The sequence below is a fragment of the Leptinotarsa decemlineata genome, unplaced genomic scaffold (genome assembly GCF_025532065.1).
Source record: "Leptinotarsa decemlineata unplaced genomic scaffold, Ldec_3_MD MMD2_P_RNA_scaffold_6, whole genome shotgun sequence".
In the NCBI taxonomy this organism is placed as follows: domain Eukaryota; kingdom Metazoa; phylum Arthropoda; class Insecta; order Coleoptera; family Chrysomelidae; genus Leptinotarsa; species Leptinotarsa decemlineata.
The window spans coordinates 4,530,862-4,547,607 of record NW_027412533.1 but is presented as its reverse complement, the minus strand read 5'-3'; the positions used below and the strand labels follow the sequence as shown (position 1 = coordinate 4,547,607).

At 36.1% G+C, this 16,746-nt stretch overlaps 2 protein-coding genes across 5 annotated transcripts in view; one reads left to right on the top strand and one right to left on the bottom strand.

Annotated features, from left to right (window-relative positions):
• Positions 1-16,746, bottom strand: part of LOC111503178 (LIM domain only protein 3) — a 458,150-nt gene that overhangs the window by 31,486 nt on the left and 409,918 nt on the right. The window lies entirely within an intron of this gene.
• Positions 1-16,746, top strand: part of LOC111503176 (uncharacterized) — a 51,090-nt gene that overhangs the window by 16,754 nt on the left and 17,590 nt on the right. The window contains exons 5-8 of the mRNA XM_074170084.1: positions 355-373; positions 8,029-9,260; positions 9,335-11,384; positions 11,444-12,362. Coding sequence (XP_074026185.1) covers positions 355-373; positions 8,029-9,260; positions 9,335-11,384; positions 11,444-12,362 — 4,220 coding nt within the window. The remainder of the gene's footprint in view (positions 1-354; positions 374-8,028; positions 9,261-9,334; positions 11,385-11,443; positions 12,363-16,746) is intronic.

Genomic DNA, 16,746 nt, shown 5'->3' with positions numbered 1-16,746 from the left:
CAGATGCTAAAGGAAAATGTTCCTTAACCTAACACGGCCATCTAAGGTCTTTTGTTCCCTGTGATACACCAAATTTGTATTTTAACGTACTTGCGTATCTATGGTATTGTATTCTTGGCTTATCACAAGTTATTGTATTCAAATCTACTCCAAATAAACTTTTGTTCACGGCTTATCAACAAATTTATCATTATCAGCGAGTCGAAGAGTTTTTTCTCATTTATCTATCTCTCATTTGCCAAAAAAATTCATCATGTATAGAAGTGTACGTAGAATTAATAATAACTGTGGGATGTTTTACTTAACATTTCGCTGAGCAATATATTGGAACTGAACTATATTCCATAAATACAGAGAAATAGGGAGAGAAAAGGTATGTTGAATCAATTATTTGATATGGTAATATACTTATTGATCGGGGACTTCCCAGATAATCTTTTATAGAAAGTAGAAAGGTGTTGGTTGATTACTCCAGAACATATGTGATAGAATTGGCAGGTACTTGTTGAACATTCATGACATATTCAAGTAACAATTCATTGCGGATTTTCACTGGAGAAACGCGCGTTGTAGTTTTGTAAATTGTTCAGTGGAAATATTACCCAAATTAATATGATTTCAAATCATTTGTTTTTTTGTTACAAAATATTGGTATTCGTGATGAAAGAATTTTTGTATCAAAAAGGACTGAAGTAATAAATTGATCGAGGTTGAAACTCAAAATCAACGATGGTCCATAATTCCGGAACACGACAAATACAAAATATCTGAGTATTCATGATGTTAATTAAAAAACTCTTGGTTCAGATAATATACGAGAAGATATACGATCTTGAATAAACCATTTATTGAAATATATTCATTCGTGTATCATCAGATAGCCATGGGATTTTTTTTGTTGCAACAGTGAACCATTAGTGTGCGAACAAAATATTTAAAAAAAGTATGGAAAGTCGATAAAAATAACGGAATTACATTTCTATTTACACGCATATCATTAATGATGCTGATTGACTAAATTGAAATTCAAAATATTCACCTTCTTCAACGTTCCTACACAGTAAAATCCCTTCCATGGTTGATACCGCGACGGACATTTGATTATATCTGATAGATATTTATGGAAATTACCACAGAGCGAATAGACTTGCAGATATATTAGGATCAATTCACACACATATTCCTCAATTACTGCAGTTTCGAGTGAAACTTTGCAAAAGAAAGATCAATCATGAACGACAAAGAATTAATTTAGCTTATAACCTTCAATTTAACCTATGTTGGAAAACAACCACGATTCGACATACACTACGACGTACTACGAGTTCATACGGGGACTCAACAAAGAAAACACAAAAATTTTGAAAAACAAATTTTATTTATTTCTCAACATAATCTCTATACAGCTGTATACACTTTCCCAGCGACTTTCAACAGATGATGAGATTTTAATGTTCCTCCTTACCCTACAAGGTAGGTAGATAGGTAGGTCTAAAGTGAGTGGGTCTATTCGACCCTCCACCGTAACCCATAAGGGTTTATTGTGGCTCACACCTATTCACACTCGGCCAAATAAACCCAGCTTCTTAACGAAGCCGATTAGTTCGTATGGTGAGTGGTCTTTCAGGTCAGATGGTGAGAGTACGGATCTGCCGAACTCAAAGAACCTGATTCGGTCCCCAGCGGGGCAGACACAAAGTATATGCTCTGCAGTTTCATCATTTTCCAGACAGAGGCGACACACACTGTCTCCCAACAGTCCAAGTCTCTGCATGTGATGATTCAAATGACAGTGACCTGTAAGATGGCCTGTTAGACATCGTAGTTCATCCCTACTGTAGTCCAACAACTGTTTGGAATCAAGCTTCGAAGGGTGAATAAACGCTTTGGAGTGAGCCAATCCTGGAATATTCTGCCAGAAGTCCATAACTCTGCTTGCCATCCAGGTGTTAAGTGTTTGTTTATCAAAGCCCGAAGCGATGCCAATGACCAGGTTCTGGTCCAATGAAGCCGCTTGCAGCACCCTCCTTTGCAAGAGAGTCAGCAGCTCCATTGCCTTCCAGGACAGTATGGCCAGGAATCCAGACCAGAGACAATCTGTTTAGTCTTCCTATCGAGGAGAGTCTTTTTTGGAAGTTTGCTACCAATTTAGACGTTGTTCGGTGGGAGCCAAGAACTTCCAATGCCGCTTGACTGTCCGAGAATATTTTTATTGACTTGTGAGTGAGGTTGAATTTATCCAATCTCTCCGCACACAATTCAATAGCGTGAATTTCCACTTGAAATACAGTCGCATAAGTTCCTAGGCAGGTAGATAACTCTGTCCTGGGTCTGCGACTGAAAACACCTGCACCAGAACCGGAAGGTGTTTTTGATCCATCTGTGAACCAACCGGTTTGAATATTTCCTTCTCCCGTAGGATCCAGGACTTTCAATAACTGCGATACCGTCTTTATAATAAAAACTGTCTTGCTCCCCAAAATAGCCATTAACTGCCGCATCACTTCATCGTTAGAAAATCCTTGGTCACTGAGCCATTTTTTCATGTTGGGGAACAAAAAATGACCCAAGGAGGCCAAATCTGGCGAATAGGGTGCAAGAGATAGCAATTCAGAATTTAAGTTGTTAATTTTGGTCATGGCGATAATGGATTTGTGAGGTGGTGCAGTGTTCTGATGGAACAACACTTTTTTCTTAGCCAACTGCGGCTGTTTTTGTTTGACTTTTTCACCCAAACGTTCGCATAAGTTTGCATAAGACTCCCCGTTGATAGTTTCACCTTTCTGAAGATAGTCAATGAAAATTCGCTTTTTTTGGAACCGGTTCTTCCTTTTGAGTCAGTCCACTGTTTTAATTGTTTTTTTGTGTCGGGTGTAAAGTGATGGACCCATATTCTATCTTTGGTTATGAAATGACGCAAGAATTCTGCTTTGTTGCTGTTAAACTTCGCTTGATACTTGATTGAAACATCTCCATGACACTGTTTTTGCTTGAGTGTGAGCAAACGCAACGCGTCACCCATCTTACACACAGCTTTCTCATGTTCAAATTTTCAGATAATATACGACAAGGCCTTATCCAAAAAACAATTTCCGGGGGGCCTCCCCGGTTTGATGGAACAGTAGAAAAACATGAAATATAAATAACGGAAGGAAGGAAAAAAATTGTGTCACATGATCATATATTCATTAGAAAACCATTACAGAAATATTAACATATTTTCACAAAATCAAATTTAGTTTTTTAGCTTTATTTGCAGCAAACGAATCAATTACATCCTCGGTGTACCGTTTAGTCGTTCCTGGCTTGTGGAGTTTCTTAAATAAGTTTTAAGGCGTTTTAGAGAAGAGAAAGTCTTTTCAGGGGTACATGTGGAAACAGATACCCCTGATCTTTGAAAGTTTGTACGCACATTGCCGTAAGGCTTTTCCATTGTGTTTCGGGAATTTTTTTTCAATATTCTCTTTCAAGCACTTGGTTCGTTTTTCCAAGGACTTGCTAAAATTTTTAACGGATTTCATAATTTCAGTAGTATCTGTATCTGTAGAGTAGTGAGGGTGAGTGTAGGCCCACAGCACTTAGACCACATGTGACCCATTGTACATCCTCCCGAGGAGATTTTCTCCTAGGTCATTGCCCATCCTGTCCTTTCCAAGAAGGTGGACAGGTCACTTGGAGACATCTCCTTTATATGGGCAGGTGTAAGCCAAGACTCGCCAAACATACACTCTCTTATTGACGATAACTTCGGACACTCGCATAGGACATGCCTGACAGTTTTATCTTCCTGTTCACACATCCTACCTAGAGGTATGTCCACTAGCCCGATATTATGGAGGTGTTTTCTTATTTGATAGTGGCTAGTCAGAAATCCTACTATCAAGCATAGATTTTTCCTGGTCATCGCTAGATAATTCTTCGGCGCCAGCTTCCCAGGGACGCCCTGGCAAGAGTGCATCCTTAGATTTCATCCCATCTCTTTAGGGATTGAGCAATGTTGTGACGTTTGGCTAGTTCCGCAATTGTCGGACAATTGTCAGTGACACCTACGTATATACGTAGGTGTCACTGGGTGCTAAAATTCTTAGTCCAGCCGCTTCCTCGGCTGAAGAGTTGGCAATGCGATTACCTTTCCTCCTGTCGTGCCCTTTAATCCACCTCAGGATAATGTTATTATCTACCGAGGCTTTGGCTAAATCTTGGTGGCACTCTAGTACTAGCCCTGAGGTGATATGTTGTCTGTTCTAGGCTGATAAGGCTTGTCTGCTATCAATGCAGATCGTTATTTTTTTGCCAGAAATTCCTTTCCTAGTTATTTCTTTTGTGGTGATTGAGATATCAGCCAGTTCCCATTCTCCATTCAATTCTTAGGCTTAGTGATCTGGAGTACACTCCACATTTTGAGCCTCCTTTGGTTTTTGAGCCGTCTGTATATATGCGTATTGCATTTGTAGCATCTGACTTTGTGTTTTGTTTTATATGTATTATGTAGGGTTAATTAAACACAAACCAGGGTACAATTGCATCACTGGTTGCCTGCAGCAGAGGTTGCGCAGTGTGCGCTTCTCGCCATAGGCTCAGCTTCAATTGACCCATTCCTACTTCGAGGTTTACACCAGCCGTGCGTAATCGTAACATGGCCATTAACACAACCTTCTTAACGTACAGGTCCAGAGGGGACAGACCAGTAATTAATTCCATTGCCGCGGTTGGTGTTATTCTCATGACTCCTGTGATGTTTGAACAAGCCAATCGTTGTATTTGATATACTTTTTGGATGGCCGTTGCTTGTAGATATTTCGGGGCAGATCAATCCCTCTTGATCCCCCCATGTCTACGGCCTTGATATACGTTGTATCGCACTTTTTGATTAAGTCTGCTAGTTCGCGCACTTTCAGTCGACGATCATTTAGTACCGCTTTGTGGATTTTTTTCATTGTTTCTCGTCTTGGTAGCTCGTATGGCCTCGTTTAAACTCTGCTACCCAATATTGTACTGTTGTAAACAAATTATCAGTCTCAATTATCAGACAAATACTAAGCAGCGCAGCGTCTTCAAACTTAAAACATATGCTTTATAGATTGTTCACTTTGTATTACAATAATATTTTTAGAACAACCACCGCCATCTCTAGGTCAGGCCGGCTACTTGTGGGACCGTCTCGTACAGAAAATGAAGGACAAATATTAAACCTTGGAATCTCTGGTAATTAATAAACGTAAAAAAATAAATTTCTTATTGAACGACCAACAAGAAGTTGATCTCTCATCATTGTTGAATTCATTTTCATAAAAAATAAGTAATTTTACCGGCTATGTACCTGCTGGCTATCTTTTCTTGAAACTACCTGTTTACGAATTAGTAATCTCTTCAATTAAGGACGTTAATTTGCATAAATTGCATTGTGAATCAGTGTAGAGTACAGGTCCAACTGAGGAAACAATTGTAGTGAAACGCAATTTAGTCTGTGTGGATTGATTGTAATTATTTTCAGGAATAGTGTTATCGATTTTCACCAAGTGAAAAGTCAATGTATTCAGAAAATGATAACATCTATTGGGTGATACTTCGAAATTATTGTAGCATAAAACTCACAATGCCTGATTTAACCAAAACACGTTGTATATCCAACAATAGATAAATGCAGTGGGGGTATGCCTAGAATAATACATGCAGATGTTTTCAATTTATTTCGTTAAACATCCTGAATAAACTTCCATAATATTTCACAAGGAACGGTTATCAAAAACGAAAAATAATTTAAATGATTTAGGTCATGCAAGGAAGAGAAAATTCTTTCGTGGATGAAGATACTAAACAAAATGCATTATTGGAAATTCTATTACTTCTGCAAGTCATAACAATGATTATAAAAGTATTGAAACTACATTTTCATAAAATTCCTTCCTTACAAGAGTTATATGAAGGTGATTCCGTCTGAATTTTGTGAGGAAATGGCGAGAAAGTTGAAACAGCATGAATTATTGTTAATCAATGTATTTCTTTTTTGTGAATTCATATTTACCTTTCACGGACATGTAAATAATATTCGAGAATATTCATTTGGAATTTTTAATCCTTCACCAACAAATTTATTTGGCAATTCAGTAAATTCATATATACCACATTCTTCTTCACGGTTTCCACAGTATGCAGCAGTACCGTATTTTTGGGTTCTGGTAAGAAAATATTCAAAAATTGGATTGTATACATGAATAAATCAAAGAGGTACGTCAGAATTTTTGATCCCATTAGATTTTCCCTTTTGAAGTCATCTCGGAAACAATCAACACGAACGAAATCTAAATTTACAAAATTCAAAAGATATAATAACGTCAGAAATGTGGGCGATTTTTCCACATATGTTCAAAAACGTCCTGAATGAATTTAAGTATAGCTGTTGTCAAGAAACAGAAGGATAATCTTTGGGAATTCATATTAATTAGTGTGTCAAGTTATTTTTATTTGAATATTTTCAAATGGAGCGTAAAAAACTCAAATTTCCCTAAGTACAGAAAAACGTGATATTTTTTGCTAATTATAATTTTACATTCAGCCAATCTGTGAGGGCCACTAGGAGGGAATGAACTCTTCTGTGTTTGTTCAGTATTTGTATTCAATATTATTTGTTTCACTATGTATATCGAAATATCTAGGTTTAATTCGGTCTCGAAGAACAAAATATTGAAATTCAATGTCAGTTTTTTTCATTATTCTTGTTTCAGTTACCACAACTGAACATCAAATTAAATATTACGATATACAGAGTGAAACACAGGGTAAAAAACAAATAATATTGAATACAAATACTGAACATTCTCTCCCGCAGTGATTGATTCGAATGAAAGAAATTACTTCAAATCTGATTCTCAGTGAACTTCTCTTTGAATACATCAAGTATACAAAGTATAGATACGCATCGGTTGAATGTTGTTCCAGAAGCTGTAACAACATCAACCACTCTGATTTTGCCATCCTTCCCAGTACACTGTCAAGACAATATTATGAAATGAATAGGTCCGATTCTGAAATTCAGCTTCATATCTTCTGTGATGCTTCTGAAAATGCATATGCAAGTGTCGCATACTTGAGATGGTCTGGAAAAGATGACATTGAACCAGATTATCACTAATAAATCGGTAGCCTGTCGGTTCGACGTGGGTGCTTTGTGCACTCACTCATATCGACCGCCGTGTTGGTCGCTAGTTCAAGCCCCAGGCTAAATGATCGATTTTCACTTGCTATCGTCCAACCCGTGTTAGGAATCACATGTTAAAAGGTAAGACGTCGTTAATCCTTAGCTCGCACAAGTTTAGACTTCTGAGAGCTGTCGTTCGTAGGGGTGCAAGAGCTGGTTAACGGAGAAACATATTTTTTTAAACAGATTTGAACTACAGCAGCATTAATTGAATCACGGTTGGGGTCAAGTTTAAAACGCGCTTCGAACTTGAAAATTAATGATACAGTATATTGAATTGATTTTTGAAAACAGTATTATACTGTTTTCGAGTCAGTCCAATATACTGTTGGTCCTTCGAGCCGGATTAATATAACAGTTTTGATAACTCATAAACCTTTCGGTTCATTTCAACGCTTTTTCACTACAAAATAATATTTTATATTAGATTTTCAAAAATGAAAGCTGATCTGGCCGAGGATTTTTCAATTCCATTCCAATTGACAAAATGGTTGAGGCTTTCGTGGCCGAGGTTTTCAGTGTCACTATTTTCCGGGTTTGAAGGCCGTCGATTCATGGAATTTCTTCTTGACGTTCCGCTGGCGCGAGTGGCTAGCTTCCTCAGAGGCAATATCTCATAGGAGATATTAACTCAGGATGTATAAATGAGGAAGCTAGCCACTTGCGCCAGCAGAACGTCAAGAAGAAATTCCAAAAATCCACGGTCTTCAAACCCGGGAAATAATCCATTCCAATTATTGAGATATTTTTTTACACTGTATATTGTGTATAGTTCTGGTATGAATAGACATAATTCACACTTAAGGTAATCTAACGAATTCAATTTTCAGATGAGCACAAAGAAAACAGAAGGTGACCTAGGAAAACATTATGAGAGAGATATTTCAACTTTGATTGCTATGAAATGTCTCCTCAAGAATGACATTCAGGACTTTTGGTTGTCCACCAATCACTCCAAGATTGACAAGTTCGATGATTTGATATTGTTCGTGGAGTACAAAGATGAACGGAAAGAACTATTTTTCATGCAACTGAAATATAAAAAGGACAAGAATAAAACAATAGCGATAGAACATTTTAAAGAGAAAAGATCAGTCTTCTATTTGGAAACGTTCAAGAAGGCCTATGAATCAATAATGGAGAAGAAAACGTTTTTCTCTAAAAATAAAATTCCTGAAGATACGAAAATGTTTTTTGTCCTCTTTAGCAATTGTAAAGTAGAAAAGTACAGTAGGGAAAGCTCCAACATGGGATTTGAACTAATAAATAAAACGGATTTCAGAAGTTTCATCAGTAGTAACGCATCCGAAGAAATTTCGGCAGCATATGTAATACAAGACAAGGAAACCAGCAAAGAGTTCCTGAAACGGTTTTATTTTTATGCTGACCAACTCAATTCGAGTACTGTGTCATCCGAGATACAAAGATTCACCGGACTATATCCAGAGTCTGTAGCAAATATTTTAAAATATTTCTACGACTTTTCCGATTCCAAAAACACCATTGAGAAGCTGCATAAACTGGATATAAAAACAAAATTATTGGGTTATATCTTCGGTGAGTTCGACTCTCCAAAAAAATGTTCAGAAACCCTTTCTATATTGACCATAATGAACACATTTGATGTCACTCTGATGAACCAGGAGTATTCTCGAATCGTTGTATGGAATGAAATTTTGAACACCATGAGAAAGGTTTATGAACTTGAGTCATTAGATTTGGATGATTGGGAAAAACCTCTTCCAATTGAGTTACAGGATGAATTTCGAAAACTTCTGAACTTGTCGGATGAAGTCCAAATCCATACAAAAGATCTTTACTTCCATATGGTGGCGCAGCGAATGGTGCCATTTTACATTGAAACAAAAAATCGATATTTCGAAACTTTCTTTAATGAATTGATGATGAAGCTGGAAGTGATCACTATTTTATTCGATTCTAAGAGAGTTTTCGAATGGAACCCTCAGTATCTTGAAAATAGAAATGATTTCAATTTGCTCCGAAATATTGCAGATTTGGACGAAGAACAATATTCAGCACTTACAAAGAGGGTGAATATATCGTTACACGGTAAAAAATATTCTCCATTATCATCATTTGTCGATAATGACGAAAATTTCACAAAAAAAAAATTAGCATAGATTCAATGATCAGTTTATTGGATAAAAACCTGAACTTTGGGTCTTCCAGTAGAGAAGAACAAATATATATTGGGAGAAAGTTGAGAGTTCCAGTTTTGAGTGAAAAGATTCTAGAAAATGGTGAATATCTTTTTATTGTTTGCGGTATTTCCTCTCTCGAAGATTTCGACTCTATGTCTTTGCAATCATATCTGGATTCTATTGAAAGAGGTGTTGATCGAATGGAAGAACTTGACTATGAGGACGCATTTCCTATTCTCACAATTACAGACACCTTTGATCAATCCTTGATAAATAAAATCAATATTATACTGAATGTCAAATATTACTGTATTCTACAATTTGTGTATAATAAGGCTGAATCAGGAAATAGATTCATCCTCAAGGATACAAATGGACCATTGGAATTTTTGAAACCCGGTATATGCCAAAATGAGTATTACTGTCTAAGAGATGATGAACTACTTGAAAATAACAAACATTCCAAAATTACAATTATATGCAATAATGCGGGAATGGGAAAAACAGTGTTACTAAACCATCTGAAAAATAAATTTCCACCTACAGAGTGGGTCGTTCAGTTAGAATTAGGGAAATTTCCGAAAGAATTTGAAAAAATTGATGATTTTGAAGGATTCATCGAGTTCATTCGAAATATAGAAATGGAAACAGTTGAGGATATATATCGAAGTATTTTCGATTTGTTATTCAAATACCATATTGAACATGGAAGAATAGTGATCCTACTGGATGACTATGAAGAAGTGAAAGAAAGGAAGTTATTGGAAATCTTCAAAAATAGTATTAGTAGAGGACTCAAAATCTGGATAGTCGGACGGCCATTACTGAAAACGGAATTGGAGGAAAATTTTGGAGTATTCTCCATGGAACTCGATGAGTTCAATTTGAATGACCAGAATGAATTCTTCAAAAAAATATTCGGTGCCAGTAGAGACAAAAAAGAGTTGAAGAGGAAAATGCGTTTGGTTGAAAAAATAAGAGGCAAGTTGGAAAATTCATTCATAGGTAATTGTCAGCAAACAATGATGCTTGCCGAAGTATTGAAATCTAATGAAAATGTCCTTGGAGATTATATTCGCATAGATGATTTATACGAAACTTTCATGAATTTACAGCTGTCCGAGTATAATAGTTCGAGAAAGAAATTTATTCTTCGAGTGTTATCCAAACTGGCCCTGTATTCCTTTTTCTCTGAGAGGGTTCTGAAAAAGCTTTTTGAATGGGATGAATTTGAATGTGATGTAGAGATGTTCAAGGTGGAAACTCCGAAATCTAAAATTGTCACGGAATTAAAAAATAATGTTCCATCGTTCAGCCACAAAACATATGCCGAATTTCTGGCCGCAAAATTTTTAGCAGATACAGTCGTTAAATATATGAGAAATGAAACTTTATCTGATGTACCTGGTGTATTAAAATTGTTGTACTGTCAAGAACTGACAAACGTTCGTCTATTTTTTGACAATCTAGTGACTAGAAATAATCCAATACATTCAGCCATTATTAATAATGATTTTTCCTCTGGAACAATATTGATGGAAGATAATAAAACCGATATATTAGGCAGGACAATATATCACATAATGATGGGTTATGGGGAACGTTACCATATACACAGCGACTCAGAGGGAAAACAAGAGTTACAAAACTGTGACGAACGTGCCAACATTGAGAGAGAAGGGAACTTGATTATAATCAGGGTACCTAAATTTTCTATGAAAGTCAAACTAGATGAGAGAAAAAAAGAATTGATTTCACTCACTTCGAGTTTGAAACTTTTGAAAAGGGATAAGCTTCTCGAAAATAACGCTGTTCAGTATGCTTTGATGTCTGGGTCTCTGGAAGAACTTGAAATAGCGATGTCTACTGGTTTCTTCATTTCTAGTTCTCAAGTCAGGGAAATATTTCGAAATCTAGATTCCGACACTTTGTGTTTCATACTGCTCTATTGCGTCAAAAATAGTTTCTGCAAGATATTTTCAAAAGTAGTATCTCTGCGGGGCATTCGAGATATACTGACTCAGGTAAATATTGTTCTCTGGTATGATGTTAACATTACTAATAGTAAAATTATCATTTTCAGATAAGAGAGTATAAAACTGGAATGAGTTTAATGCATTTGGCATTGAAAAACGTGAACTTGAGGACAGTGAAGCAGCTGGTGAACATTAAAAGTGCAATCGAAAGCTGGGGAGTAGATAAGGACCATAACACTGCATTACATTTAGCATGTCAAAACAAAAATACCACAGTTCTGTCACTCCTCTACAGTTTGTGTGAATATACCCCCTCATTTTTGAACCTACGAAATAACAGGGGTTGGAGCCATCTGCACTGGTTCGCACATCAAGGCAACGAGGTTTGGGTCGAGAAAATTCTGGAGTTTCCTAGCATAGAAGTAGATGCTGCTTGTATTCAAGGCAATACACCTTTCATCTTGAGTATACTGAAGAAAAACCTGAGAACAGCTGAACTATTGAAAAATAAAGGGGCTAATATCAATATTGGCAATAAAAATAAAATGACGGCCTTGCATTTTTCGGCTTCAAGAGGACTTTACGATTGTACAGAAAAACTTATTCAGTGGGGAGCAAAACTTGATACTAAAACAACGTATGGTGCAACTCCCTTGATAAAGGCATCCAGCTGGGGTCGAACAAAAATTGTTGAATTACTTCTGAAAAATGGAGCTGATATCGATTCGGTTGACAAGAACGACTGGACCTCCTTACATCACGCAATCAAACGGAAGAAATTCAAAGTTATCAAAGCTCTTGTTGAACATGGAGCCAATGTTAATGCTACCACTAGTAATGGTCATACCCCTCTCATTACTGCATGTATTAATAATGTTTCAAGAGCAGTACAAATTTTGATAAAAAGTTCGTTTTCTATAGATTTCAGTCATTATTCAGAATCTGAAAGGGGTAACGCTTTGTCAATTGCAAGAAAAAAAAAACACAAAAGATGCATTTTCCTTCTTGAGAAAGCAAGAATACGAAGTAAGTATTGACATTTGCTTGTGACTTTATCTGACAGAAAATCATGATATTTTGCTTTATATAATGTTACCCACTTGATAGCGGGACACCTCTCTAAAATTTGCATCTTTTCTCCGATTTCGAAGAACTTTATTTTGGATTTTATAGTTAGAAAAACTGTTATTGGGACCCAATATCATTTTCTTTCTACAAAAACCAAGGCCTGGTGCGAATATTTCTATAGGTTAAAATACAACAAATCTGTTTAAAATTTGTTTTTCCGTTAATCAGCCGTCGCCCCCATACGAACGACAACTCTCAGAAGTTGAGAAACTTGTGCGAGCTAAGGACTAACGGTGTCTTACCTTTTAACGTGTGATCCCTAACACGGTTGCAGAATCATCCCAGCTTCAACCAGATTAATTCTCTCGAGGAAAATATCTGGTCGAGGCGGGAATCGAACCCACGGCCTTCCGATCGTGAGTCGGGCGCACTACCACCGCGGCCAATTACACAACAAATCGTATTAGTCATTTTTTATGAAAAATTTAAAATCACCCAATTGGACTAGCCACCCTCTCAAATGGTGGTACATTAAATCTCATAAAAAATTAAAATATTAATAATTCTGTAGTTGAATTAATTCAATTATCTGATTCACTGAAAAGTAAAATAAACATTGAGTAATCGTTGATAACTATGTGGCAAATGAAATAAACGAATGAGCATATTCATCCTGATCCATTCATCATTGGACAAATTAAACAATTGAAAAACAATAATCAACAAATTATTGTAAACATAATCAGGAATGAACGTTCTTCAAAATTTTGTTGTTTTAACCAATCCACCATTCATTGCAATGCACTTGTCATACTTTCTTCTAATAGTCAATATAACTTTTCTCAGTTGTTCTGTTGTAATTTCTGCACAAGCTGCAGATATTCTGATGCATAGTTCTCCTACTGATTGCGGTTTGGACTTGTAAACTTTTTGCTACCGTCAAAGAAAACAAATCTAGCGGTGTCAGGTCCGGTGATCTTGGCGGCCACTCAATATAAGGACTCTTTCGACCTATCCATCCATTTCCATAATTATCATTCAGCCATTCTCTTACAGTAACTACATTATGTATAGAAGACTCATCAAATTGAAACTTAAAATTCAGGCGATCCTGCACTTGTAAGTTATGTATTGCATCCATAAAATAATTTGTCAAGAAGTCTGAAAATATAATTCCATTCAGATTACTTTCGAAGAAAAACGTACCGATAATCTTATCATGGATTATTCCACACCAACCAGTAATTTCATAGGAATATTGCATTTTTACCTTTATAACCCAATTAAGATCATCCGCAGACTAGCACCTTGAATTTTGGCACGAGATTTCTTCATTTGTAGTGAACGCAGCTTCATTACTGAACAAAATTATTTTGAAGAAGTTTATATCATTCAAATATTCTCCTTGAACCCACAAACAGAATTATAACCTTCTTTTTTCATCTCCTGTTTCCAAGGTGTGTAACATTTTTGGCTTTAACGGTTTTAACGGTTTCATTTTATTTAGGCATCTACCGATATTTTCTTTAGGGTTCAAACTAGCCGTTCGCAAGCTTGAATGTGGATTATCACGAAAATATTGCAATATTCGCACACCGTTTCTATTCTCACGATGTGGATTGCTTCTGTTTTTAAGCATATGCCTCGATACCCAAACTGTTTGTACGGTTCACTGTACTGCTGCTCACTGGAAGTTCATCAGGATGTCTATTATGAAATTCTCTGGCATCTTCTCTTGCCGAAAGAGCATTATCTCCGACAAGGCGCACAAGTTCAATTTTATCTCGCACACTTAGTTTCCATGACAAATCACTAATTCCTACCGCTTTACGAAATATTTTTCTTACTACTCGGGCATACTCTGACGTTACTGTTTCGATACAGTTTTTGACAGCAGCAATAATAATCAACAATAGTCTATTGTTTCCAGTGCCAAATGAAAAGAGCGTGATTTTGGATAGGTGTGCAGTCAACATTCTATCGTAATGCAATGTTAATGTTGATTCGACCACAGAATTATTAATTTTGAATATTTTTTGATGAAATTTGGTATACTACCATTTGAAAGGGTGCCCAGTCCAATGGTGATTTTAAATTTTTCCAAAAAAATCACTAATACGATTTCTTGTATTTTAGCCTATAGAAATATTCGCAGCAGGCCAAAAATTAAATCAAATTGATGGATGTAGCCGTTAATACGTGATAGGAGATCATGATGAAAAAAGAAATGAAAATTTCTGTTTTTTACCACTTATACAGTAAACTAACTAACTAGTTTATTGTATAAGTTTGAGAATGTCCATATAGGACGAAACTGCAGTAACGTTAGTTACAAATAAAAGTGGTAAAAAACAGAAATTTTCAAAAATTTAATTTGGTCCCAAAGTACAGTTTTTTGAACTCTACAATTCAAAATAAAGTTCTTTGGGATCGGATGAAAGATGCAAATTTCAGGAAGATGACTCGCTTTCAAGTGGGCCACACTGTACATTTCTAAAAAAGACAGAAATCAATTTTTATTTGGAATATATTATTTTGTTTTTCGAGGTGAAATTCAACTCATCACTGTCGTTACAGTCCCCCTCGACTTTATTATTGCATTATGGAATTCAGTCCATGATGATAAAGAACAATGTAATAGTTACTGGAGCTATAACTGGTATAATAAAAAATGATTTCAAAATTGAGAAAACGATTTCCACACACACGCTCACTGCAAGTCGACAGAGGGAGTGTGCTTCAATTTCCCATTGTGGATTCTCGGATCTCCGTATCAGTAATTTTGTCCATTCACAGTACCATTCAAGTGGATCGTCCAAGAAAACTACTTGGTTAAAAAATGGATTATAAGGCTAACTACACACTGGCATCATTTTAATATCGGTGATGAAATAATTTAGTCGCTTGAAATTCGCTCGTTGTTGTCCCAAAGCACACTGACAACTGATTAGTTGCTCAACATGTTTTAGGTCCCCCGCGCAGTGGCAACTTTAATCATCAGCATCTAAACAGTTTACTCACCCATGAATTGTCCACCAGCTAAAAAAGTTGCCTCTCAGCTCAGTCTACAATGGATATTGTGGAAGCCACCTGTGCTGTTGCGCCTATTCTGAGACAGCGAAAAAATAGGCAAACGAACAGAACGGTTTGGGTACATCCATTAATTAGTTCACGACTTCTTGACGGGCAATTTTATAGGCTCTTCGACAGATTGAAAGAACATCCAAAAAAGTTCTTCAATTATTTTAGAATGAGCTTAGAATCTTTTGATCGCCTATTGATTTCTCTTTGCACACGAATTACTTACCGAAATACATCACTACGACAAGCTGTACCATCTCAAGAAAGAAAACATTAATTAACACTATCAAATATTAATAATTTATTGCAAACTAAATCACATAAAGCACAAATAAAACAGATTTATTAGTATTTAATTCATAAATGGCATTTTCAATAAAAGAAAAATTGTTTTAGAACTTCTTAAAATAAATCTTTTTTTTTTTTTTAATTTTTATCAGCATACTCCTTTAGATGCGTATTGTACAACGATGGCCGCTTCTCGATTGCCAAAATAAACGTTTCAATATCTACCGTCGTCATTGCTTCGAAAAATAGGAAATACACACTTACCCCAGACCTAAGCCGTCTAGCAACTGAATAGTTGACAGTGCGGGAGGTTACGTAGAAATTCACGTTGCTCATTTCTGCGGGCAACTGTTTAGTCACCCTTGGAATAGGTCTAGACGCAATTATTCAGTCACGGCAACTTAAAAGTCGCCCGTGCGCGGGGCTGCATTCAATACCGTGTGCGTTATTTAGATTTCTTTAATAAAGCAACCAAACAGTTGCTTTAACAAAGTTGCCAGTGCGCGGGGGCCCTTTTTTAGGCCAAAAAAATATGGAGAATTTTAGATTGATACAATTTCATAAATTGACAGATTTGGAATATCCAACCATATTTTTTATTTGCTCTTAATGAGAGGAGTTTCAGCAAAATTATTTTTGATGATTTTCATCTGCATATTCCTCCATATTAGTGTGTTAAATCTAGAACAATATTCAATAGCTAGTGTGTGAAGAGGAATATGAACATTCACGTTCTATTTTGCCCGCAACAATCGAACGTGTTGCGCAACTGAACAATTACTTAGTTGTCAATGTTCATAAGAAATGAAGTATTTTTGTGATTAAGAAGTTGCTCGAATGAAGTTGACAGTGTACGGCTGGCCTTATTATATTGTTTTACAATTACCTCGCAAAATTCTTACTTTATGTTGTGATAAAATATTCCAAGTGTTTATGAATAATTGATATTCATAAAAAATATTAGGATAAATTT